The sequence below is a fragment of the Acanthopagrus latus genome, chromosome 12, assembly GCF_904848185.1.
Source record: "Acanthopagrus latus isolate v.2019 chromosome 12, fAcaLat1.1, whole genome shotgun sequence".
NCBI classification, from domain to species: Eukaryota; Metazoa; Chordata; class Actinopteri; order Spariformes; family Sparidae; genus Acanthopagrus; species Acanthopagrus latus.
Window position 1 is genome coordinate 11284672 of NC_051050.1, and position 27971 is coordinate 11312642.

The window sequence follows — 27971 nt, forward strand, 5'->3', positions numbered from 1 at the left end:
TAAACTTGAGCTGAATGATTTTTGGGATAAAATGAACGTATGGCTTCCCTGACGGGGTATAGAAAGCCAACACGCTGGACCGTAACCATCATCTCCGCTCCTCAGTCAGCCCGTCACGATGGCAGTAAGCGAGGAAACCGGAGAAGTGTATTCTTATTGACTCTGGACCTCCGCCGTGAAATGTCAGGAGGAAGCACCCAGAGGCTGAGGTTAGGGAGAGAGAAGGGGAAAAAAAAAAAAAAAAAGAAGCTTTCAGGAATGAAGGATGGGACACTGATACAGGGAAGTTCCTGTGTCCGCAGCCTCGAGGGGCATCCGGGCTGCATTTCCCAGGCAGGGCTGCGTTTGTGTGTGCACGGGATCAGTGCATGAGAGAAGCAGATACTGAAAACCTGAATTCACCAGGAGAATTATAACAGAATAGGACCGGGTAAACAAACAATTCTGACACTGAGACCAAAGATGGTGGGTTGGATTGACCCGTGGTTAAACACAATTCACTATACAATGCAACTTAAAGGCCGAGCCTCATTCTGCAACTGTGGGTGAGACGATCACATATACGGCCTGAAGAATCTCGGTTTGTCGGGTATTTTCAGGACGTAAAAGCAATAAATCAGCTCTCCCATCATCTGCCTTCTGTCTCACGGTCTAATGAAAGAAAAGAAGAAGCACTGCTGGAAGGCGTTTAATAAAGCAGCTGAAGAAACGGCTCAAATTCACCGCAGGCCTAAACTTGAGAGGTTTCTGTTTTTGCTAAGAAATGATTGCGTCTATGGCATACTTTGTGGATTACCCTGAACTGCCTGGCGTTTTTGTCCTCTCCTGCTCAAGTGTGATGTAGGCTTTATTATTTAAGCTTAAAGCCCTTCTCGTAATTTGTTTAAATTTGAAAAAAAAAAATAAAAAAAAAATCAACAATCATTATTAACAGAATGTAAAGAAATGGCAGTTTTGACATTATGATGAAGTTAGCATGCTAACCAGCTAACCCATCCAGGTCCGAAGCTCCTGTGTAAACACCAGCACTCCTCTAGTCATGAGCTCCCAGCTGCACCGCTAGCTGCATTGCTAACTGAGCTAACTAGGTTAGGGCCTTTCAAATCTGAATTTAAATTTCCACCGCTCACTTAGCTGGGAAATCTCTTGCTGCTAGTGAAATTAATCGCGTGACCTTGTCCTGAGTTGGTGGACAGATGACCACAGCTGGGTCATGGGAACTGGTTTAGGGTCAGTGAAGCTTCTCTGGGGGCAGCAGAAGTGAGTTTTCAACATATAACTGGCTCACTGCCATCCAAGTTGATATAGTGAAGTTGTCTGCAAACACCTGAGGCTACACATTCAATAGAAACAGAGCAACATCAGTAAAAAATTTGGAGCCGTTTCCTCGACGCCTGTTGAATGTCCAACATGTACTCTTCTTTTGGCTCCGTTTTTGTTCTCCGCCAACTTCTGAGAAATTTGTCTGTTGAATGCTCCATGACGTTCACCAACAAGTGGCTAACTTGCTTGCTGGGCAGGTAGTGTACAGTTGGGTTTGTTAGAGCTTTATTACCGAGAACATCTGCCTGCTGAGGCCGTGTCTTTGTTTTGATTCAGAATCTGGCAGAACTTCAAACCCCCCCCCCCAATATTTATCATCATACAGCAGATGGAAATGTTTCTTCACTGAAGTGTAGAGAAGAGTCTTTGAGGATTTTGATAGATTCAGAACAAGGTTGAATGTTTTTAAATGACCATCTTGGCTTCTCAAACCAGTTTATGGTTGTTACCACAACTGGGGCTACAGAATGACTGAGTGGAGAGGGTGTTTAAACAATTAATCTGTGACACTGCACACATGCAACAACTCAGGATGTGTAGTAAAATTGAATCTGTTTATATTGGTCATTGTGAAATGTCAAAATCAGAACACAGACAGGGCACCCTGTTTTATACAAGCTTTATTTACAACGTCATTTCCAAGTTTCGCAGTGTAGGAAGCACATTTTCATCGATAGGTCCTCGTCGGACAGATGCTATATGAAATCCATCTAGCTAAACATGAGTCTTCTTTTTCCTCATTCTCAAATGGCCAGACACCTCCTCTACCACTGTCACATACAGTATGTACATAGTGTGTTTGTATACAAGCATTATAAAACTTGGCAAATGGAAGGTTATTTGCTACTTCGATACGTAAAGAAAAGTTTGCCAATGATTAAAAAAATACAGCAAACACTGCACGCATAGTGAGAGATTGTGACCTGTTGAACAGCCGCATGTTGTTCGTTTCACCTCTTAAATACACCTTTATGACCGGCCCACAGTGCAATTAGCAGTCAAGTAACACTTTAGGGAACACCGGGTATTCGTTTTTACCGTAGGCATGTAAGTAATACACCGCAATATGACAAGAGTTCTGTGAAGATTACCGTAACACTCATTCGGTAAACTGTTCTTGGACATTAAAACTAAGGAAAGATTTTGAGTTATAGCTTCAACAACATCGAGGTGTCAACTTTCCTTCCTTTCCGACTAGTTATTAGCTCTAAAAGGGTCTGAAGATGGCCCATACTATCTGGCTCCTCTGGTTAGATGACTGTGAGCATCTTTCCTCCAATCTACTAATTTGCCCATAATATAGAGTAAACACACAGACCTACATATGCAACAAAATACAGTGGCTGACTTAATGGGGGATATAAGGGGTCTACACAATTGTCATTATTTCTCTTATTGAGATATTAAAGAACTGAAATTGTTTCCCCAGCATCCCTGATATAAATTTGAACAGGTCAACCTCAACGTGGATGTTTGCCATTATATACAGATTTCTTACTAAATTGATTGCTAATGGGGATGGACGGTTAAGAGAGTCGTGTGTAATATAGCTTACAGCTTAAACTGCGGATGTTAATGGCAAGTGGTTTACAAAAACAGATTCGGACAGAAGAAGCACAGAACTGGACAAAATGTGTCATCTCTGAACTGAACTGAACCATTTCTGTCATGTTTTTTTCATCATTCACTTCTGGAAAACACATTCATTGGATGTTGAATGTACAATTGTCCTTATTTAAATCAAGATAAAATCACCAGAGGTAACAACATTCCAATGTCATCACACAATAGCCAATGAAGCCTTTTCCCACAGACAGGAGCCAAGTCTTTGCTGCTGTGACTACAAAACTCAAAAATAGGATGATTTGTAGGGTCACAGTAAATTCACCGACAAGTCAGTGAATTAAAGTGTAAAATGTGCTTTTTTTTATTTGTTCATGAGAAAATATGAAATGTTCCTTAGTGCTAATAATTCTCTAAGAAACTCTAAAACTCTTCTGAAGAGACTGGAGGTAAATGTAACCTTGCTGTGTTTTTTTCTCCCTTTTCCACTGATCTGACTCGACACTGTTTCAACAGGCGAATCACCTTCATGTCGTTTTCATCAGACAGAAAAGACACAACACTATTTCAACCCATCGTCTCCTTTTGTTGCATAAGACAAGTATTTAACAGTATTCTGACGTCATACGGAAACTTCACATCCATTGTAACAGTATAAGTGGCGATATAATAATACTACTAATGTATATATAAAAAAAAATGTAACAACACTGCTGTACAAGCGGCAAAAGAATAAATAAGCCATTATGATAAAAATGCACGGCATGAATTATACCAAGGTTACACAATAATACTTATGAGTAAAATAGGTTAAAAAACAGAAGAAAAGCCCTCATTAAGCCTACTTTAAACAATACAAGGGTTTTGTTGAGAAATCTCTCTTTTTTCCTCTTTTTAAATAACACAATAAAAAAAAACTGGTCTTAAAAGGCAGCATGCACTGCTGCCAGTCTTCTTTTTTCGTTAATATGTTTTAACAAAGGCACTAAATTAGAGGATTCAACCATCTCTCTCATTTGAAAATAAATGTATGCACTTATGCCTGTAATATGCATATATCATTAGGTCCAGGTTGTTTTCTTTTTTAGTCTCTCTTTTCTATCCAGATACCTTCAATAAGCTCCGGAAATAAAATTTAAATAAGACATTAATTTAAAAAGCTAAACATAATGTACAGAGTGACTTAAAGCGACACCAAGGCAGGTCTCCCCGTCTTGTATGACTCGTGTGCTGCAGTTAACACTGCATGTTTAAGCAGTCAACTTCGTCTATCAGCGCCAAAAGACTGTTTTCACTTAACATAACACCGTAAAACAAATGCACGATTATTATGGAGGCTGGTGTGAACACTTTAAAAGATCCTGCTGATTCCAGATAAAACCCTCATTAAATTACATCTTCAGAGATTGTTGCAATAATTTCCCTTTCTTCGTTTTTAAACAATTAGCCTTTTCAATCCAACCATATGAATGTACGGTACGTTAGCCTGCGTGAGCTAATGTACAGTTTCATATCTTTAAGTTACTATGTAGCCGCTACTTGCTGAGTTAGCCACGCAGCTTGTGATCCAGAGAGATCGAGGAGTGTTATAATGAGACAATGCAGGACGCAATCATGGATCATGTTATTTGCTACTTAGACAAATAACACTACAGCCAATTTTGGAGACAGAATATTGATGTGTATCAAATGACTCTTTCACGGAGGATTGGATACTACGCTGTCATTAAATTCCATCTAAAGAAAAATTACAAGTAGGCTTAAAGGGGGCTTTTATCCTGTATAAATCATATCAGTAACAATGTTAATCATTAAAAAAAAAAAAAAAAGAAAGAAAAAAAGTTATTTTGCCATCCTATGCTCCAAATGCTAACTCCCCGAAAGCCTATAGGCCGACACAGTAATGCCCCATAAGCTCTCCTTTAGTCCAAAACTTGTTGTACTCACTAATACTTGAGGTAAAACCACTTCTAATGATGCCACCTAGCAACACGTTGAGGAGAGACTGGGAAGAACCACTGCAGGAGACACACACACACACACACACACACACACACACACACACTTTCAGGTTTAAAGGAGAGCTAACTCCTCATTATGCAGACCTCTCAAATTGTTCTCTCACACTGATGCCCACTCTCCTCCTACTATGTGAATACAAACAGATATGTGGAAAAATATGTCATTGAGGTATCCCGTAGCAGCCAGCCCACGCCAAGTCACACAGAAGTACTACAGAAAAAAGGCTTATTAATTGATCAACTGTGATATGGTGTCCCTGTCCAAGGTGTTTGTAGCACAGATTGAATTGTAACAGACTGAGTGTGGAAGCACAAGCAGGCATGTACATGAAGAGTGAGGAGGGGAGATGGAGGAGAGGAGAACAGGGAAAATGGCGAGGACAACAAAGAGCAGGGGGACATGAGCAGTAAGAGGCTGGAAGGGTGGAGAGGAGATTAATTGGGAGCAGGAGGGTGAGGGTTTGCTTTTTTTTTTTTTTTTTTTTCCTGACCCCATCCCTCCTCAGGCTTGTCTGGAGGTAACAATGCATGACGCCGCAGAGGGTTGTTAGTGCTCATGCTGCCGCTGCTGCCGCCGCCGCTGCTGCTGCTGCTGGTTATTGGCAGGCTTGAGTCAATGCAAAGTCATGCAAAACAGTAGACAGGCAGGTAGTTCATGCATCGTGTGCCTCAGCCTGGCCAAAGACAGGACATTGTTTCACTGGTTCATTGGTGTGCCAGTCATGCAGTGACATTGCTGTTGAGGGAGGAGAGAGAGAGAGAGAGAGATAATGGTGAGACGGCAGGGCCTGTTTGCCTGGAGTTCTGAACACATAGACAGCAAGTGAACTGGGTTAATTTGAAAGGCTTCTAACAGTCCATCATGTTATCAAGAGGTCGGTCATGATGTGCCTTAAAAACAAGTATGACTTAAACAGAATGGAAGAAAAATGGGTTAGACAGAGGATAGGAACCCCTGCAACGAGCATTCACGATTCCTATTTAAAGTGACACGGGCACTCCTGTGTAGTGGCTTCTTAAAACACCTTTAAAGATGCACTATGTAGATTTTGGGAAAGAAATTTTAATCAGAAGAGTAAACTCTTCGTAGGCTGATTTGTTTCCTGCTGTTTTACTTAGTTTGGACACATTTGCCGGACCCTGCCACCTTCCTAGCTCACAACAGTCAGGGGACCTTGTTTTCCTCCGAGAAGAGCTTGTGTATTCATGGAAAAATAATAAATATCTCTGAGTTTGTATCATTACCTCATTAATATTGTAAATATTCAAAGTTTTGAATTTCTTCTCCAAAACTACACAGCAGCCCTTTAAAAACACACTGAAAAACATTTTTACTGTAAGAAAATGGGAAGTAGATCCATTTCAATGAGCTACACTGAATAAAAGTGGATTTACAATCCTACACCCAGACCCAGCTACATTACTCAGCAACTATCTCATGATCAGACATTCCCTCATCGCTTTTCTGTCTGTGTAGTGTGAGGAGAGAAGCCTGCAGTATTGCAACGATAACATCGACCAAATAATGTGGTAAAAACATTTAAATGTAATACTATGGCACGTACTCTGTTGTCTTAGACAACCTGGTGAATGCTGGTAAAAGCTAAAACCATGTGAGCTGAAGTCTTTCCCTGTTTGTTCGACAGTGGCTCTTTAAGAAAGATAACTAAAAGCAGTCTATATTTGTTTGTTGATCACATTGATGTTTGCCACAGTCTAGTTTGAAACGGCAACTTCTGAAACAGCTGCAACAGCTGAAGCCTTTCTTTTCTCGGGGGAACTTATTTTTTGCACACAGTTATTGCTGTTGATTCCCAAATCATGTCGTCCTATCAGAGATCATTCAGACAATTTAGCAAGCAAATGGAACATTTACATGGTGACTTTATAGCTTCCTACATCTCAGTGTCATTTTTGCTCATTGTTGATCTAAATTCACTGATTTCAAATTAATAAATGGGCAGAAGAGCAACTTTTCACCATGTATAACACTGACAAATGTAAGTGAAACCAGCGGGTGCCTGCTGAAAGCTACATCATAAGAACATCTGGCAACTCCAGTCAAAAAACAGGACGAACCTCAAACGCTATAACAGGTAGAGATGTGCATAAATACTGCATGAACAGGCAGAGCAGTTCTTCTAGACAAAATGACAGTAACGTAAGAGGAGGATGCCATTCTTCTCTGCCTTGGCTTCAGGGTTGCCTGCGACAGAGCGCAGGTTGAGGAATTCAGTGGTTGAGAGGGAGGAAGAGAGGGTGTTTGGAGTGATTAGACAGGCCCTATCAAATATGCTGGGGTGTGAAAAAGTCTGGCATCACAGGAAGTCAGGGTAAAATATGCTTAGTCAGGACAAACAACAAAAACAAAAAAAGTGGTGTACGATTTGGGCAGCCTTGTCTGGCATCTCTACCTCATGGATCTGATCAAGAAGGGAAAAAACAAAGAAAATCAATAGGCAGAATGCAGGGAAACAAGAACGTCCATTAGAAATGAATGGAAATAGAGCGCCTCAAAAAGGCACATCTACTGCATGTAAGTTCAGGGGGGGGGTTTGTAAGGTAGTTTGTCGCAATATCTTTCAGCCCTGCTTCCATCTACCTTGCGGTAGCTGGCTGGACGTGGCCTGGGAAGGAGCGGCGTGTGCTGGTGGCTTGTCTCTGCCGGGCCAGGAATGACTGACCAGAGCCGGTGTTGGCAAGTCTGTCTTCAGCCGCCTTCTTCTGCAGAGACATACCCTGGGAAAAGACACAAAGGTTAGCCCTATTATTGTTCTTAATAGTCACCATCAGTTTTACAACTAAGTAAGATGAAGACTCAGAGCTATATGAGCTTATACAGGAGCACTATGCTGCTCTAACACACATAGTTAAAGAGCAGGCAGAGAATTAGCTATCATAACTCCACTAATCTTGATGCACGAGAGAGCAAATTAAGTCAAACACATTGTTAGTGCCAATTTATCATCTAATGAAAATTATTATTACCTGCTATTGATCAAACGTTTAATAGAGCAAACACTATTTAAGCTTATAGAAAAGCATATGCTGCCCTCTAGTGGTTAAAACACATTCATGCATGATCTGCAAGTGATTGGGATTCACAATATTGGGTCTGTGCTAGAAAGGGATAAAAAGTTTAAAGTTTACACATCAAAGCAATTGGTGTTGCATTAAAAAAAAAAAAAAACACGAAACAAAGAGCTGACATATTTAGCTTGTCCATTAAAGTTAAAAAACGCCCATCTCTGTAGTCTAGAGTCTAAATGCTTTTATTGGCACTTCATCGTCATGGTCAACTCTGAGGCGTTTCGTCATAGCTTGTCAGGGAGTCAAACTCTGATGAAGACTTTATTCGTCTGAATTTGTTTTGAAGGACTTACTTAATTTTAACAAGAGTGCCTTGCAGTTTTCTTAAAATGTGTATGTCTACATGTATCCCTATCCAAGGAACACTGCTAAAAAACTCAACCTGAGTTCAGGAAGTGCTCCTATCCTTGCCTTTTCTCAACAAAAAAATATCTTTTTTGTTTTACCAGCAGTCCAAAAGCAGAAAATATGCAGTTCACTATACTTATTAAGACAAGTGTAACTGTACTCTACTTCATCTAAAATCTCAGCTGCACATTAACTGGTGTGCCATGTTGATTGTGGCACATGCCAAAGTGGTGACAAGGCTGTGCAGGTCCTTCTTACCATATTGTACCAGGCTGAAACAATCAGTTTCTCCTCGTAGTCTCTCTGGCCTTTTGTTTTGTCCATCTCTTTCTGTATATTGGGAAAGTCAAACAAAAAATAAGCAATTCAGGTCGTTTTAAAGATTATCCTATTGAGCTACAAGCTGTGAGTCCACTGGATTCCTTGCTAGAACATGTGAACACTCGATTACCTCCAGCGAGTGTAACATCCTCTCTTTCTCCTGCAGCTGGTTCTTCAGGGCCTGGACCTCCGGACCTGAGCCCTGGTTCTGCTTGGGGTCCAGGGTCCGGATAACCTGGGGATGATACATCCAATCACATTATGCACACAGTCCTGTTGACTCAAACTTACAGCAAACAGCATAGTTAGTGTACACTCTGCAAAAGGTAGTTCACCTGTTGTTGGTAATAAATCTGTACTCACGCTCTTGGCCTTTTCCAGATATTTCTTGTATCTCTCCTCCATCTGTTTCATGTCTTCATCTTTCTTCTTCAATGCCTCTTCCAGCTCGTCCACTCGTTGAGCTGAGAGGGAGCAACATGAAAGTTTGTTTTCGTCAAAAATGATAAGAACAGATGGCTAGAGAGGATGGAGGTCAACAGGCTGCAGCTGCACTTCACACATTCTGAATGGGCTTAAACTCACAGCTGGCGTTGTATTTAGGCTCCAGCTCGTCGATGAAGGAGTTTTTCTTCAGTAACTCGTTGTTCAGCTCTCGTAGTTTCTCCCTGATGAAGAGTACAAAGCACCAACATCACAAATGGTTTTTTTTTGGGTCCTAGTTTTGTCTCGTGTCTAGTTTTATGTTATCATGACCCAGAAAAACATATTTCTGGGTTTCTAAGATGATTACTTACATGTGCTCCTCATATTTCTTCTTCAGAATAGAAGACTGAAAAAAAGAGCACATGGAAAGGATGTTTTATAACATAACTTTACAACATTATAATTACAACAAAAACCACATACTTCAAAATCGTCAAAGTAGAAACACTCAAAGAGGCACTCTGTTGGATAAATGCAGGACTTGTCTTTCCCTTCTCAACCAACAGAGGGAAGTGTAAGGCTCTGGAATGACTGTAAGGCAACAAATAGAAAATTAATTTAGGCCTCTAACAAAACTTTGTGTGGGTAATATCATTATCTTCTAGGTTGGTTGCCATATTTTACATTTTTGAGCCTGTAATGTATAGGCAGTACCACCCCATGTGGTGTCTAAGGTGGTGTGCAGCAAAATCATCTAAGGAGCATTTCTCGACTACAAATCAGATGGCATCAAAGAGCCAGGACAGTTGGGTTTCATCAGGTAGGAAAGATCTCCATGGAGAGGATGAGGTTGGCTAGAGGCTAATTAAAGCCTCTCTACCTCTAGCAGGAAAATTCGGAATCCGAAAGGAAAAACAAACTACCTCTTACTCGTGTGTAGCAACTCAGTGTTTTCACAGCCTCAATACCAGGTTAAAACCCAATAACTATTGAGGTGATTCTGGCCAATAAGTCATTTCAATTAGCAAAGAAACTGTTTTGCTTTTTGATAGTCTTAATTTATGTTTTTGTGTGCATCGTGTTCATGCACCATTATTAAAACGTGTAAATTCATTACATTCTGAGTTGTTACACATTGGATTTGGAATGTCAAAAAACTAAGCAAACACCTCTACAGTCATGAATCACAACATTATACTTACTATAGTCTGACAGTGGGAGCATTATTTGAAAAGAAAATGCACAAGTATTTTACTGATTGGCAAGAAACACAGATCTGCCACGTGGGGACGGTTTCGATCCGTCAAAGTGTCTTTCCGAGGTTTGAACCTGATGTTTGACACACCAGCTCTATGACCTCATGACTCAAACTGCGCTGATATTTCTGCCCAGATTAAATGTCTTCAGCAGTTCCTGCATAATTGTTTTTGGAGACTGCTACTGTGTCTATTAAACACCGTAAATAAGATTACGTTCGGTTCATCCTGAAGTGAAAAAGACAGATGGTTAAAGCCAGACATGTAATGTTGGTGATGGGATGCAATATCTACCCAGGCTGTCATGAACAGAACCAGAGTAGCATTATAAATCATGATTAATCATTTGATAAAGACATATATAAGCTCATGAAATTTGGTGCTAAACATGCATACAAGCTCTCTCGTACACATTCTTAGGAGACGCTCAAAACCTCTTTCCTAAAGGAACAGGGAAGACAGAGATAAAACATTTGCTCAAGTACAAAGTGAATGCTGGTCATATCAACTTAAATGGGATGCTATAAGGACTATGAGCATAGAAATTACGAAAAAGCTAACGCACACGCACCCACACATTATAGGCTATACATTCATTACTTACATCATCTGCCTTGGAGTCCTGTTCTTGAAGAGACTTCTGAAGCTCTTCCACCTGACTCTGTTCCTCCATCAGGCGTTGGTTGATTAGCCTAGATCAAACGCACAGAAAGACCAGTTTGACGAGATCAGAGCAATGAGACCACACAAACTGCAAACCACACAGAAGTGGATAAAATATCAGAGAGGAAGGCTTCCAGCTAAACGTCATTGACTGAAATTTCAGGATAAACCAAGAAGATCTTAGTGGGGAAATGAAAGGAGACTGACCAACGTTTCAATAAAGGGAAACACTTCCCTTGTTTTAAAACTGCATGAACAGACCAAAAGATTCTAGGAAGTAGAATATTCACTTTGCTCTCATTCTCATTAAACTTCAATGAGGTATTGAACACAAGTGAGAGAAATGGAGACGTGTCTTCCAAATGTTATTTGCTGCTAATGTTTCTAAGCTGCACGGTTCTGTGCTGTTCACTGACCTGTTCTCCGTCTCCAGTTCATTCTTTCTTCTGTTGGCGTCCTCCAGTAGACTCTGCAGCAGCGCGATCTTCTCATTGTCTGATCCCTCCTGGGCCAGCTTCAACATCTTGTTCTCGTGCTGAAGACGGATCAAGTGTTCTCTGTGAAAACACACACACAGGACACAAGCAAGTGTTACTTCATAATAACGAGTAACTGATCACATGCAGCTGGGAAAAAAAAAACACTACTGCAATTGTTTTTCACCTGTATCCACTGACCGCATACATTATTCACCTAATTATTTGATTAATTAACGTATCGTCCTGGATAAAAATGAAATAAAACACCAGTGTAAAACAATGTATCTGTCCCAGGATCCGCTCTACATGCTCTGTAAGGACTGCATGATTTATGTTATAATTAGAGTGGTTGCACGTTTAATACACACAGTATAGGCAAGGTAGAGAACATATCACTTTCACTGAACTATGTGGTTCTCTTCTCTACTTCTGTACTCTGTTACCACCCACTTTCAGTTTCCCAATTATACATTTTCTCTGGATCATAAAATAAGAACACTGTGCAGAGTACTGAGGAGAAAAATGTAAAAAAAAAAATGTAGGTGGAAAGATAAAGGCAGAGAGCTGTACAGTGGGACAGGACGTATCTGATACTTCAACTACAGAACAGATAAGCTTGGATCTGCTGTTTGATAGTGTTGAGCACAGTCTCTCTCTGTTTGTTTTTTCAGGGTGTGGCTGCTGACTCCTCTCCAACTAAGGAACTCACTCACAATGTTCCCAGACAAACTCTCAACTGCTTGCCGGCAGACATTAGGCCAGAGAGGGCAACGGAAGGCCTGAGAAGAGGTTCTAATACAGCCTACTCGATAAAATACCACACCAACATGACCAGATTTCTTCCAATGGAGTTCTGATTCCTACTCCGCTGCAGGCTGAGAGAGAAAAAAAAACTACATTTCCAGCTGGTGTTCTGGCTGCTTTATAGTTTAGAGAAAAGCGACAGGCACAAATTAATCCCAGATGTAGCTTCTAAAGCAACAGGTTGAATTTAGCAAAAAGAATCTGAGGTTTCCACACTCACTGCTGGAAGATAAAGAGACGGCCAACAGACATAAATCAATGAGAATTAATCCCCAAGACACCCAGTTAGCATTCTGTATTTCACACACGGCTCTTCTTCATAGAAGTCTCACAGGAAAATTCGCTATTACACCATCTTACTTCCATTTTTGAAAGCTTGTAGGATATGACATCACCTCAGGGCATAGCTGCTTTCTCATTACTCTACCTCTAGAGGGTAAAGGATAGTCTGGAGTGGGTTAAACCGTGTGTTTTCTTTCCCAATGAGTAGCTTTTAGAGGATTAGGATCTTAAGGTAAATCCACATTTTTCCTGGTCCACAAGGCACACTATGCTGGCAGCAGAAAACCCAGCCCTCTTAAAAAGCTGCGGTCTGGCTGATGTAACTCACACACAACTATTACATAACTCGCTACAGAGACAGCTCTATTTAGGCCAAACTCATCTCCCTTTAAACTGCAGACTGACCAAGAGGAACCAGCTAGAAAACACCATCTGGCTACAAAGTGCACAGCAGCCAACACAGACACACCAAATGAGCAAAGGCTCAAAATGTCTGTGCCTGTCAGTGTCAAGCATCTGTCAAACTCTATTCTTCTTCTTGACTGATGTGTGTTAGGCATGCAAGCTGCAACCTGGTCTATTGAGGTAACCATAAAAATGAAATACTGTGCTACTGACAAGCGAACCGCAGCCTCCCATAACCAACCAGCTGAATATAAATTAGACAATCTGATTTGAGTCCATCAGGTCTATTTCACTACCTTTCGTCTGAAGATCATCAAAGAGAAACAAAGCGTGCAGTTCTAAAGTCATACCTAATCTCCGGGGTGGTGATCTCAGCAGCCAGTGAATCAGAGCCGTCATTGCTGGTCAACGGGAGCAAACCTGAAACAAGACAGTACCGTATCCACAGGGTAAACCCAACAATCCAGGCTTGACTGAATAACACTGTGGCTCAAAAAAAAGCCATGTTGAGCTACTCATATTTTGACAATTTTACCTGATGTAAGCTGTCCCTCCTGGGCTTGGACACAATGTAGCTCCTCAATAGTCTCCTTCAGAGAGTCTCTCTCTGTCCGCATACGCTACAGAGGAAGAGAAAAGGTGTGACTGACTTTGAATAACATGGCTGTAGGAGTTCCTTGCAGCTTACTTTCTTCTTACTTGTTGTAAAAAATGCTAAATTAAAGTAATTTACTGCATCTGATTTGATCTACAATAGAACTGAGAACATGTACTGAATGTGGGGATATTTATCTTTTTGTATAGTTAAAGAGGAAACTATTAGAGTATATCAGTACTTATATCAATAAAAGTAAACTGTACATACATCTTTTTCTTTTTGTAGGGAGTCCACTTTCTCTTTGACGCGCTTGTACTCAAACTCCATCTTGTCGGCCTTTTTAGACTCTTCTGACAGTCTGTTCTGAAGTTCAACCACCTGTTCAGACAAAGTTGATGAAAAATATAAATACACAGTACATCCACGTAGTCTTGCATGTGCATAGCTGCAAACAAGGATTAAGTCGGAAGTCAGAAAACAGTGATAAACATTTGATCAGTGTTTCCCAAAGCAAAATATGACTTCCTTTAATATCTGGTTTTGTCTACAACCTTAAGATATTTAGTTTACTGTCACAGAGGAGCAGATAAACCAGAACATCTCCATAGAATGTTGAATCAATTTCTTAAAAATGTCTAAAACTAACTGATTATCAAAATAGTCAATTGATTTAATAGTTCACAACTAATCGATTATAATGATTTGTTGCAGCTCTATGTGAACATCATCACAGCTGTTGGTTGGGTACCTGTCTCTTGTATGTCTCCAGTTGGGCCTTGGAAGCATTCGCCTTTCGTAGCTCTTCTTCCAAGCCGACGTTGGCCTGCACCAACACTGTGTTCTTCTCCTCCATGAGCTTATTCTGGAGTACAATGACAGAAATGTATGCTTCATTTGTGCCCTCTAACTTAGATATAAAACAGCTGTGATAAGCAAGAGATATCAATAGGAAAGTATGTGTTGTTTCTTACAAACCAGTGGATACTGTATACTGTAAGAAAAAGTGAGTCAAAGTCCTCACAATAACATATTAAGCTGTTGCTGTTGTCTGTGTGTGACTGTGTACCTGTCTCCTGAGGAGTCCCATGTCCTCCAGTTTCTTCTTGTAGTGTTCCACTGTGCCCTCCAGCTTCGACACTTTGTCTGAAGAATGCCTGGCAGGGAAACAAAAGATTTATTTTGTGATGTTGCAACCAGGAAAGAAACAGAGAGGGAAAGCTTTACAATGCTCTGGTGGTTATCACAGGATAGTGGTTCAGTTTTTTTGTCTTTTGTCATCTTTAACATGTCCAAACATTGAAACATATGATTCCCTGATGCTTGATTTTTTCAAACATGATTTGAATCTCTTTTCTTGTTCACTGTTTAGTTTGCTTTGCTCAGCTAATCACGTCATCAGTCCCCATTTTACCTTAGGACGTCCATCTCATCTTTGAGAGACTGGGCTTCATCTGCAAGTGACGTGAGCTCTTCATTCTGCGACTTCACATCCAAGAGTTCTTTTTCAAGCTCTTCACAACGGATCCGGTAGTCATCTTTTGATGCTTCCAACCTAAGGAAGAATTGGCAACATTCATCATCTTTGACATCAGCATCAGTCAATTCAATTTTAGCTATTTACATGGCAATATCCCCCTCCTTTTAGCAGCACTGTACCTGAAGGTTTCCTCCTGTAGTTGCTCCAGTTGTGTCTGCAGCTGGAGGTGTCTGCGTCCCGCAGGGCTGTTTATATCCTCTATGGAGTCAGATTGGTTGAGTCGCTCCATCAGGACCTGGTTTTCTGCTAGCAAACTGCTCTTCTCCTCTTGCAGCGCTGCCACCTGTGGGAGGGAAGATGACGAAAAAGGGGGGCAAAGAATGGAAATGCAAAAAGAAAAAGGAGCAGAGAGGAATGGTTGCGCAGTGAGATGTGTGGAATAGGGTGAAGAGGGAGGAGATGGAGATTTGTATGACAAAGAAATGTTATAAACAAGAGGGGAAAATAGGGTGACATGGAAGAAAGAAGGATAAAAGAGAGCGGGTGTGGAGAGAGATGTAAAGGAAGCCGAGATAGAAAGAAGAGAGGTAGAGAAGGGGAACAAGTTAGAAGAAATTGCACTGAAAACCTTAAAATTTTAACTCTCAAGCTACAAAAATGCATTTAATCTGTTAAGTTATTCACAATCACTGCAGTATCGATTTTGGTTATAAAGCAGGCACACCAAACACACGTCAACAAGGCAAACCAACAAACTCCAACAGGGCTACATATGGTTTGATGTTGCCTTCTCGGTGTGATAGACAGGGTATCAAACTGCACGCGAAGCAAAGCATAAGCTGCTTTTTATTGAGCTATGATGATAATTATTAAGTAACTACAACAAATATAAGAATTGGCCATAGTATCTTTATTAATAGAAAATACAAGGTAAATAAGCCCTTATCATTAGCCAGGCGTCATGAAAGATGACAATTTCTCAACGCTGATTGTTTATGAGTTTGCCAGGATCAAGTCAAAAACCCTTCATACTTATTGACTTAAAAGAAAAAGGCTCAGGCCTTTTCTGAGTTTTTCGGAGTAATATCTTTACATGAGCTGACACTGGCAAACTTGGCATCCATATAAACATAAAGCTTGAGACTAACATTTTGTTGTGCCAGAGACATTAGAAAATGTGTTTGGGAAGAACAGAGATTTTCCTCCTCCAGGATGAAAAAGAATTCTTGTATGAAGCCATTATGAATGTATGTATAACTATCGATTAGCAAATGAAAAACTGAACTAAGCATCAAGTACATAGCAAATTAAATCTGAAAGGACGCTGTCCTTGTTGAGGGGAGAGGAATATTTTCTTCCTCTCTCACTACATCATGAACAACAAATCTGTGTTGAAATCGACAGCAGAAGAGCAAATTAGCTGTTAGCCGTTAGCAGCCAGTGGTTTTGCAGTGTGTTTGGATAACAAGCTGACAAGGATAAACACACAGCAGGGCTGACAGTTTCTGTTCAGAGAAACATGAAATGTTAAACAGTGAATCGCAGTTTAATGTGAAAACACAACAGGTTTACGGTCAGTAAATGTACTGAAGCACTTTAGCTGAGTTCAGTCTGGAGGTTAAAGTACGGTATGTTGAGAGCTCATACTTAAAACCAACAACTTTACAAGATATTATAAATAAACAAGATGCTGATTTGGGTTTAAATATTCTGTCTGCTTCTCTGTACAGACTTGTGTTGAGTTCAGTGTTAAGGGAATTTCACATCTTTGCCTCACTTGTATTTTACTTTGATAAGCCCGAGGCAATACAATGCAATACACAACTATTGTTAACACCTTTAGATTGTTTTTTGCATCATTTATTTTATGTTTTTGGAAGCCATTACAGTGCTACATAATGAATGTGACTATTTAAATATTTTAGAACTCTCATGTGTTAAACGTAGAGTATGCCATTTAAATGTCAGTAGCACTGTTATGTTGGAGCATTCTGGGAAAACTTGCACCAGTGTGTACATTTTCTCACTGCAACAAGCCTGTACTGCATAAAATAATTGACCAGGAGAGCCCAGAAGAAGGGTAATTAGAGAAACTGTTGCTGTTTTGCTTTCAAAATCAGAAGACTGTTTCCTAAAAACATACTTAATAGCTGCAATGGTGCTGCTGAATGCTCCAGTTTTCTTAGTATCAAGGTCCTTTATGTGCTTTTATATCCAAAAGGAAAAAAACTCAAAAACTATTTCAATCATATATAAATAATTAAGAGCATGTGTAAATATATCTTCAACATAACTATCCTGGGCCCAAAAGCCAAGTTATTAACCCCTCTGTCTACTGTTGCTGTGAGAAAGCACACCAGGTTTAAAAGGCAGAGGGTTTTTAGTGAAGGGGTGACCACTGACGCCCACACAAAACTGCTGCTGTGCCCCAAGGGGCCACGTGTATACGTGTGCACAAACAGTTGTGCACAAACGTGTACACACGCATGCACACATAGTCAGGATAGGGGGACTCTGGATTCCGAGGGGGGATGCTGGAGCAAGCAGACTGAGAAAAAAAAATCCAGGACTTTCAGACACACCACAAACCATGGATGGAAAAAAAGGACAGAAAGAAAAGAAAGTTTGGATTTACCCTCTCTTCTAGCTCATTTAACTCTAACCTCAGTCTATCACGCTCCTCTTGGACATGGAGGGCCTTTAAAGCAAGGCACACAGTGTTGAAAAAGTCAGGAAATAAGAGGACACAGAAGAGAAGAGCAGGTCACACCTTAAAACTGCAGCTCAGTTTTTGAGCAATAACTGTGACATTAGCATTTATGTTAATGTTTAAGTGAATACGTGCATTATCAACAACTTCTGTAAAGATGGGTAAAGCATGTGTTGTTCTCCTTTTTGCAACAGTTTATTGCTGTGAAGTGAAACTGAATGTATCGATGTGAAAAGCAAATAAGTCTATGAGTAGCATCTGGTTTGATATCACGTAACTACTGTAATTGTACAATACAAAGGGAGCTGTTTTAAAGTGTAACCAAAAAATAGCTGTAAAAGTATGAAGAGTGACACAAATCAGTTGGATAGTAAAGGAGTTCCAGAATGTGGAGGAAAAAGTAAGAATACAGCCTTTTATCGGGTGGAATGTGGGAATACTGCATATTCCTACCATGTGATTCTTCTTATACTTTGAATATATTCAAGCTAATTGACTATTAACTACATTAATGCAAACTATACAGTTACTATAATAAAGTACTTATTTATCTAGAATATTTGTAAGTCTTTCAAATATGAACCACTGAATTCTATTCTGATTTTTCTGACTGATTTTCTACCTTTCTAATTGCTTTATCGTAACACAATTATCTCTGCTCACAACTGACTAATAATGCCTGACAATCAACAGAGCAGCTTTTACCAGCCACAAATAATAACATTTTCCAATTCAATGTCAATTATTGTCATACCCACCCACTACAAGATGAGTCACTGTAATAATTAGCCTCACGACACAATCTGCATCTCCCTACGTTTCCAGTTACATGTTTTTTACTATCTTACTATGGAGAAAATGCCAAACAAAGTTTTGCTCTATCTCCACAACCTCACCAGACCCATCCGCCTTAAACCAACCTGCATGTCGAGCTCACGACACCTCTGGGAGATCTCTTCCTTTGTGGCCAAGGCGTCATTCAGCTCCTCTACCGTCTTCTTATACTGTGAACACATGCAAACAACAAATAAAAACCCTGCAGATTTCATTTCATTTCCACATGAATTCCAGTGTACTTGGATGAGACTAAAGAAACACTCATTTACATCTCAAGCATATGCTGTATAAAGGCATATACAAAAACAGCAAAAAATAGAGTAAGATATTTTAAAGGCAGTTGGTACACAGTATTTGTGGCACAGTTTCATAGCAGTTTGGCTGATTCTAGCTGTTCCACGAATCCAGCTGTTTTACAGGTCTGTGGCCAGGAAGGGTGAGGGGGAGTTCTGTGGCATGCTTTATAGTGACTGCTTCCAGTGAAATGACATTGGTGTTGAAATTTTTTAAAGAAAGTACAAATATTGGAGGGTGAGTTTGCCATAGGAATGTTCAGTCTTGTGCCTTAAAATTCAAGTTACATTTAAACTTAAACATTTCTTGATAGTATGAAAAGCATGGAAAGGCTTTAATTTCACACAGTAACACTGTACAAGTTAGCTATCAGTAAAATCCACAGAGCATACGGTGTTCCTTCTTGAATTTGATTCAGTTGACAGCACAGAAACGTATTAATAGGCACCACAGTGAGCATCTATAAAGCCTCCGTACCTGTCTGTCAAGATCCACGTATGAGTCATTTCCTCCTGTCACTGGCGTCTCTTTACTCATCAGCTACAGAAACAGACATGGAAAAGGTTAATGGCGGGAAGAAGTTAAGTTGCACCTTGGTTTGTGTCAATACTGCCCCTCTGGGATCCCACAGGATTACTGGTGATCCTCCCCACAACCCTGATTCTGTTAAAAATCTCTGCAATTAATCTGAGTCTAAACAGCATGATCATTCACCTCTTGGATGGCCGTCATGACAACATGCTGCACCGACTCCTCCATCATCATTATGGTCTGGATGTATTCTAAAGAACACACAGAGAGAAAGGCAACATTATGGGCTACAATCAAGCGTCTCACACACACACACACACACACACACACACACACACACACACACACACACACACACACACACAACCACACACACACACACACACAAACACACACACAGTATGGGATAAGCACCTTGTTTCTGTTCACAGTTGACAGCACAGCCCAGTATAAGTTGCAGCATCCTCCCGAGTTCCGCCGCGTCAGAGTGCTCTCCGATGAGGTTAACGTCTGGTAATGTGAAGTCATTGATGTGCTGACCGAGGATCTAGACGGGGACAAAAGGTCTCCGAAATTCATCAAATTATTAAATTCTGTGAAAATTGGATCATGGTGGTCTGTGATGCGCTAAAGGAATTAAGTCACAAGTTTTCTGTACCACCAACACAACAACTACTTATGTAATGTGGAGCCTCAATGCTAAATGAATACAGTTGATTCTACTTACCTCCTGGTTATAGTCCAGGATGCCTTTAAGAATTTTCTTTAGATTGCTGATCTGAAACCAAAAAAATATATATTTAAAAATAAGTGCTACAGGTTACAAAAGGGTTAAGATGCTGATTACTTATTAAAACTTAGCCAACATCAAATACATCTATACTTTAAACTGTAATGGAGCTGGATCACCTTCGACATTATGAACATGAATAAAAAAGGCACATTTACATACATTTACAAACTAGCCTAGCAGAACCTGAACCATGAATGCCTGCTTATGTAAAGAAAAAAATATGATTCTTACCTTTAACCTCCAGTTGTCCCCAACCTCTGGCTTGATTCTACTAATCCAAGCATCATTGAAATACACTATATCTCTGAAAATTCAAACGGAAAAGAGAATGGGGATTAAAAAGTGTCTGAAATGTGTTTTTGTGGATACACAAGGCTCAAACAATTTGGACAGGTTTTGCTTACTTTTCTAATAAACAATCAAACAAATAATGAGTTTTCTAAAACAACAGCCTTAAGAATGTGAACGTACATTTTCTGTAGAGCTTGGGCCATGACGATACCGCTCGTCAAGTCTTCTACTGTCTTGCATGGAGCCTCCACGCCGAACGTCTGGATCTAAACGACAAACAGAGACACAGATGTTTAGCACTGGGTGTAGGACAAAACTATGTAATTACACTGAGTTGCCAGTTTATTTATTGCACCAGTATTTTCAACAAACATCATATAACAAGCTCCTACATCCTGGGTGAATCAGTCAGAGAAGGTAAACAACATTAAAACCAGTGGTTGGAATAGACTCTTTACTTTGTTACACTAATGTAATGCATTCTTGTTTTACACCACCATTTTATTCTTTTTGTATTTCAAGCTTATCATTTAATTATTCTGTTTAGATACAAGGCTTCAAAAGCCTTCTGTGGACTGTAATTCGATGGTATCTTTCTACAGCAGCTCCCTGAATGTCAGCGTAAACAACAGTCACGCTCACTGCTCCTGCAAACACTGTCTCAACTTTGCACGTCGTCAAGGCTCAGTTCCTCTTACATCACCGCTATCACATATTTCAGATCTTTTTCTCTTCCGACCTCTCTGGGCATGTCTTTATTCTATTTCTATCCTTCATATCCTTCTCTACCGCTTTTTCCCCCCACAGTGGAAGTCTGCTGCCCAGACAGAAGTGAACAGTTTTCGGTCTGCATGCCAACAGTCCACGTGCCAAAGGGAGAGGGGAGATTGAGAGCCGGAATGTTGGAATTCTGTCAGGAAGAAAATGACGAGGTTGAAATTTAGCCCGCATGGTTTTCGACGCTCTCAATTTTCTTTTCGCTCTTTCACAGATTTGCCAAGAGGCAACAAGTTTGGCGTTCAACAGATTGGACGAAAAGTTGGAAAGCTCGCCAAGCAACAAGGGACAAGGGTTGAATACTAGATGCAGCATTTACCCTGGATCCACATGAAGTAACTGCGTTAAAATGAGCTGATTAGAGAGCTTTAAGTCAGACAGCAGCTGGACTTTCATATATTTACATACACTGCGCAGCTTTTCATGGTTTCAAACATATAATCAAAATAATTTTACTGTGAAATTCCAGCTACAAGTGCCGGGTTGGCATAAATACCATTTCACTTAATGCTGTCTCAACCCACTGCTATGAAACTACTGGCTGCATTTACTTAAAATAAACATGATGCAAGACCCACACCATCTCCCACTACTGAGTAGCCAAAATCTGTTTTCAACCAGTTTAAATTGTTTAAAAGAAAATGTGAGTTTGCTGTGCTTGAATCGTTTCTTTTTTTTTTTATTCTTTAGAAGCAAGTCCTTTGATCTCTTACATGGAGCAGCATTTCAGTAAGTCGCAGAGATATATCTAGGAGGCCTGTGTTATTATTTATCAGCAGAGTCCGGGATCAGCAAACAGGGAGACATTCGACACTGTACACAGCAAAAGGACAAACCTTACATGACACGAGGGCAACATGACACTAAAAATAGCATCCAAACCATCACCAGATAAGAAACTAAGATGACCTAAATGTTTTTAAAATGTTTCTAAAAAGGCATTTAAACTGTGGTTTTACTTTATATTCACAGTCTGAGGTGAAGTGCAATAACTCCACTTTAATTTCAGCCTCAAACCTTGTGCCTTGTAAAATTACCTTCACAACACCAGTTAGGGTCAGTCCCGAAATGTTTCAAAGACTTTCCTTAAACTCATATGTATATCTTGTTTACTACCCATTCAACGACTGAAAGGCAGTTAAAATGTCCAAATTTGGAACTAATACCAATGTCTGCCCTAATGACCACTAACTTCCACTAAAAGCTTCCTCCATACTTGCTGAATGATGCATGTATGACAGATGACACTCGCCCACACCTGATCTCACAATGTCTTTCTCATCATTCCGATTCCCACTAACTTGCCTCCAGGGCCGAGCAGCCATAAGACTGTGCATCAGTCCAGCAGCGAGTAATTGAAGCCAGCCACTGGCCTGGAGCCAACACAAAGCCAAAAACAATGCCCCTGATTGCATAACACCAACTAGCAGTGGAGAGAAAAGTTTACCCGCTTCAATTACCAACCCAGAGTTCACATCATTATCCCACAGTTCTGCTGAACAGTGCTGCCAAATTTATACTATAGCACAATCGAGATGACACCCTTTCCTGTGATGGCAGAGTGGGTTACATGCTCACTTCCTGTGTTTAGATACTACTACCTCAGAGAAAATGGCGAACAAACAGAGATGGCACTATGTAACGACTGATATGTTTTATCTACATTTACAGATGATTAGTAATCAAGGAGACCAATAACCACACTTTTTTTTTCAAAACACGCCTGGTGCTTGAAGTCAGGTTAGAAAACAGACACTTGTTTTGTCCAGAGCTGAGTTAAAGTTTTAGATCTGTTGCCTTCACTCTACCAGATACCTGAGCAACTACAGTATACTGTTGCAATTTGCACTCTAACAGTAGTAGTATAGTATTTATCCCCTTCTTGGCATTCGGTAGCTATGTTGACATCCTACATTATTCTTTCCGAGCAGCAACAGGCTGTCATGGCTGCACAAGCCCCACATGCGTGTGAGGTCTGGAAAAACTCCAGTGTACATACGACAGGATTACAAAGCCTTCAAACAGAACGTATGCTCATGTGATGTCCTTTGAAAAGCCACCGAGCAGAGCCGTTGAGTTGCTTTATGCTGTGTAGGTATGTGTGCAGGCACCAGCCATCAGCCAGTAAAGCACGATTTTGCCCGATTTGTTCTGAATTACTGACATAGTACATAAATCGTGACTTTCAAGGTTATTTATTGTGATGCCTTCATGTGCTGATCAGGTGTCAGATATATAAAAGACACTTTCTGTATTTTATTAGTAAATCGACCGTGACAGTCTGTCGTCTGCTTGCCTATTTATAATGTGCTGGCTGAATCGAGCTGCCCATTGCAATGATTTGTTAAATACATCACGACTGAAATCAATGTCTTTCCGTGGAGAGAGTTCAGGCCTTGTTCTAAACCTCTAAGCTGTTGTTCCTGGGCTAAATGTCAATGGCTTTTCGCCCACAGAGTTAAAGCATTAATAATAGCTATCCAAACGGTTATTGATTTTGCTCGTGGCATCAGATCTCTCTAATGATAGCTCTGTGACACCGGGTCCAATTTACCTTGTTATGATTATATTCAAAATCATTAAACCTTGAAGCAGTGACTGCAGAGTATACAGAGGTCAACAAATACTTCCGCATCTATTGAGATAGTATTTTCTGTATGCTCTCTCATTAGTGCACAAAACAGCTTGAGCAGCTACCCTGTTGTGCTGCTCAGAGCTACTCAACATAAAAAAAAAAAAAAAATTTAAAATCCTCTAAAATTCAACAGCAATATCCGCCGAGGTTTAAATTTTGGGCCTTGGAAATCTAATATTAAGTTTTATGTCTACATTTCTACAGCAGTGTTTGCGTTTGACTTTGTTAGGACTTTTGTAAATCAGCCTTGTTTTTGCTTTAGTTTCATAATGTTTTTCAGCCGAGTGAGTTCGTGTTTCACTTCCACTGAAACTGCACAATACTGGATAAGTAGCTTATACATACTTTCTCAGAGTACTGCGTGTCCACCTCAGAGCACCTTGCACTATCAGTATATCTCTGCACAGTATCTTAGGTCCTGTTAGTCTATCTATGTGTGTGACCTGCTATGTAATGATCATGTGAACTGAAGAATTTAAACAAGATTGACTGGTGCTCCACTGTCTTAGCAGATTACAGTCAGTCTGCTTTGATCACATCAACCATAGCAATTTGCTAAAAGGGCAAAGGCAGAGTTCAGTGGAGACTGGTTTACAATGGGAATTGTCAACTATAACTTGCACCTGCATTAAAGAGTGAGAATGTCAAACACTGTATTTAGAACTTAAAGAATGGACAATAGACGCCAGAAATGTTTCGCTGAGCATTGGATTTCCTGATACCCACAGTCATGTGAGTCACATGCACAATATCTGATGCAATGACAACATTTTCAAAGGGCACCAAAATGGAAAATAAACACAAGAAAATCTGTGAGGTAAACTGCAAAATCTGTAATCTACAAGAAGTCAGTTCATGTTTATCTAAAACCAAATGAGCGTGGACACACAAAGTTTCCCCTGATGTGCTGAGGTCAATAAAGGAAATCCACACCTACTCTTTTGTGGGAACAGTTTGTAAAGAGGGCAGTCGAGCTGTGGAAAAAGCTTGTGTCACACTAATAGGGCTGAAGAAATGGGCTGCAAAAAATAATCCCAACCTATTCAACTTATAATGAACATGATCAGTCTATAGATACGCTTTCCCCCTGTAAACTTTACCATCATGGGCAGCCAGATGTCCACATGAAGCTACATCATCATCATCTCTTTGGTTTGATTATAACTGTTTCCCCAAGAGGATGGATAGCAACACATGACAACCTTGTACAACTTTGACAGTAACACTGAATGTGCATGCCACAAAAACACGTGCTTCAAAAATAACTAAGGCACAATGCAGCCGATGCACTTAGTTGTCTTTGCAATGTTAAGCCCAGTGCAGCGTTTCCATGTAAAGCATGAGGGAGCCATACATGTCACACAGGATTCTTTTTAGTGGCGCTGCTCCATACTCTTTATGTATATATCCAGTCATTTTTAGGCATGCTTCATATGAGCTGCAGAGCACATCTGTAAAACAAAAAAGCTAAATAACAGATATTAATACATGTGTGTATTGATAAGTTAGATAATAACACAGCTCATGCAGCTGAGGCCACAGCAATGACTGTGCTCAGCTGAAATCAATAACCTTCTTCGACAGCAAAACAATACAGGCACAAAATTTATGTGAGCTTAAAAAAACGGAAGGATTGTAATCATTCTGCAGTGACTGATTACAATGTGATGAGATTTCATTTGATCATTTGCATCTCATTATCTTGTTAGGCAAACTGGTTTTGTGCAACAAGCAACCATCACCAGATAAATGCAGTTACACTCTGAGGGGCACAGCAGAAATTAGTTGCCATTTGGTTGTATTTTCGACAAGTACAATGGAATACTTCATCCTTTACATACTGTCTTTATTGTGAAAGGGAAAATAATGAACGCAGCATTCAAAAGTGAGAGTTTACCATGTATCATTTGAACAATAAATCCTATTATTTGGGGGAGCGCCACATCGAGTATATGGACGTAGCAACAGTGTTCGTCATAAGCAGCCGTTAGTAACACAACAGACACATTCACATTCAATTGGTAAGGCTTCGTATGAGTCTCTCATAATGTATTTATTGGCCGATATGATACAACATATATTAAATAACCCACTGCTAAGTATGAGATTCAGGTTTCTCAGTATTCTTTAAATTAAAGCCACGTGACTGTCCTATTGCACTGGCCTAAAGCAGAAACAGTCATCTACACAGTCTCACGTGTTTTGGAGACAATCAGTCAAACTCGGTGTGATGACTTCACAGTTAACAGGTGTGTGAGGAATGTTTGCCCGCCACATCATTACTAGGAACAAGACAAAAGGTCGTCTTTGGTTGTCTTGCACAAGCAAAGCTATGACAACAAAAGGCGGAGGCGACAGATGCAGAATGCAGATTGGCCACGACTGTGGTTGAATTTAATACATCTTGTACCAAATAATCTTTCCTTAGACAGACGCTCACTTCACTACGTAAAAATTGGATGTTTTTGTTCACATAGTTAAATCAGTTAATGATTATTTTTCATTTTCACATGAAACACACAAGTCAAGAAAGGCCGACTTCACCATTTCACAGACGGCAATCCACAAATTGATTTGAAACCAGATAACATGACACTTAAGGAAGCACATGACTACATGCTTTCTTGCACTCAGCTCTCCTGTCACCAACAGCACTTCCATGTTTTCACTACACACTACTGACATTTATGACTGAAGTTTGTTATGTGAACAGAAGCACCTATGCACAATTTCCATCACATGTCATCTCAGCCGGTGATATCACAGGTCTGTTCAAACATCTGATTACTGTTTTGTGATGCAAGCTGAGGAACACAAACGTGTATTCAGTTACTTTAATTGTTGCCTTTGTCCCGTCTGAATGTCTACATTACAATTCAGAGATTCATATCAGAAGTGTGACACATCTCGGTTACAGCTCGGTTTTCATGACCACATCAGCATTTTCTTCCTCAGCCATCAAATTGTCTCTGCTTTGGATGAGGCTACATGTAGTAGCTAAGCTAAAAATACTGGATATCATCCCAGCTCCTGCCACACATGTAAACATGGACCGATCGGTAGCATGTGATCTTACAACCCCTATTCAATGTGGTAGCTTAGATATGTGTTTCAGGCGCTCACTAGAATGATTCGGGGTGTCACTGACGTTATAAATATAAGCTCGGGAAGCTAGCTTAGTTGCCGTCTATGTGGCATGCATGATCGGGAGGAGGAATGGGGAAGGAAAGGCGGACATAGTGATACACCAGACAACAATGATAGGAATTCAGACTCAAAGCAGACGCATTGCTGTAACGGTATATCCTCTATCGAGAGGGGGAAAAAACCTTCGTTGAACCATAACAAGGCCAGCGTCTGCCGTTTGATCCCCCAACAACATACGGCAGGGCATTAGGAAAGTTGAGCTAGCTAAAATACACGACAGCAGGAGCTCGAATCAAAATTATAATCTAGACTGGGTGTAGTGTTTGCTGTCGGCTAGCAAGCAACACATCAGCAGCTAAAACAGCTGGCCTGCATACGTAACCAGCGTGAGCCCGTGTCATTTTTCTCTAGCCTGCTAACGTTACCTCCGCTAGCTGGCCAGCTCATCCAACTAGCATTAGCCTCGTATGCCAGCTAGCATCGCCGGCGCCGGAGAACTGTCTGTCAGTGGGAAAAAAACCCCCAAAAACTTCAAATTTGATTACTTACCCATGTCAACAGGCTTTCACAGAGTTCCATTCGATCCAATGACTCTGATGTACTCATCGTTACCTAACGTAGACCGACTTTGTGTGGTGAACAGAGCCTGAAGTTAACAGTCGGCTTCATGTACTCCCGAGGTCTCTAGCTCTCTGGGTGTCTCTCTCACAAACCGTCGGCCAATAGCCGGGTTCGTTGCCTAGCCACTCCGGCGTCTGCCAGATGAGCACTGGGTGGGCGGAGTCTGCAGTGCATACTGAAGGAAAACTCCCCACGAATACAGAAAAAGAAAAATCCTGCGGGACTTCAATCTCACGTTAAATGTTGGGAGTACGTTCTGAGGCTAGATAGGAGTAAAGC

General features: G+C 40.5%; 1 protein-coding gene across 3 annotated transcripts; it reads right to left on the reverse strand.

Moving 5' to 3' along the window:
* Positions 1-1925: 1925 nt before the first annotated feature.
* hook3 (hook microtubule-tethering protein 3) lies at positions 1926-27941 on the reverse strand. 3 transcript variants are annotated; one of them, XM_037116993.1, is made up of 24 exons: positions 27621-27941; positions 20693-20778; positions 20453-20525; positions 20156-20206; positions 19843-19975; positions 19612-19679; positions 19375-19437; positions 18687-18770; positions 15236-15399; positions 14991-15131; positions 14646-14733; positions 14328-14441; positions 13847-13957; positions 13517-13601; positions 13332-13401; positions 11428-11568; positions 10953-11040; positions 9464-9498; positions 9252-9334; positions 9030-9130; positions 8797-8901; positions 8604-8675; positions 7510-7646; positions 1926-7330 (listed from the first exon to the last, which is right to left on the reverse strand). In XM_037116993.1, the coding sequence occupies exons 1-24, from the start codon at positions 27675-27677 to the stop codon at positions 7318-7320; spliced, it is 2163 nt and encodes a 720-aa protein (XP_036972888.1). In that variant the 5' UTR covers positions 27678-27941; the 3' UTR covers positions 1926-7317. The 3 variants fall into 3 exon arrangements, with proteins under 3 accessions (XP_036972888.1, XP_036972887.1, XP_036972889.1); XM_037116992.1 differs by having other exon boundaries at positions 1926-5643; positions 27621-27939; XM_037116994.1 differs by lacking the exon at positions 1926-7330 and having other exon boundaries at positions 7506-7646.
* Between the last annotated feature and the right edge of the window lie 30 nt (positions 27942-27971).

Bases quoted from the DNA above. Each gene is read 5' to 3' on its own strand.
- hook3 (XM_037116992.1), bottom strand. From the start codon at position 27,677: ATGAGTACATCAGAGTCATTGGATCGAATGGAACTCTGTGAAAGCCTG. The intron at 8,902-9,029 runs GTGAGTACAGAT...TATCATCCCCAG, and splicing joins ATCTGGAAAAGGCCAAGAGC to GTTATCCGGACCCTGGACCC. The intron at 7,647-8,603 runs GTAAGAAGGACC...GTCTTTTCCCAG, and splicing joins TTTCAGCCTGGTACAATATG to GGTATGTCTCTGCAGAAGAA.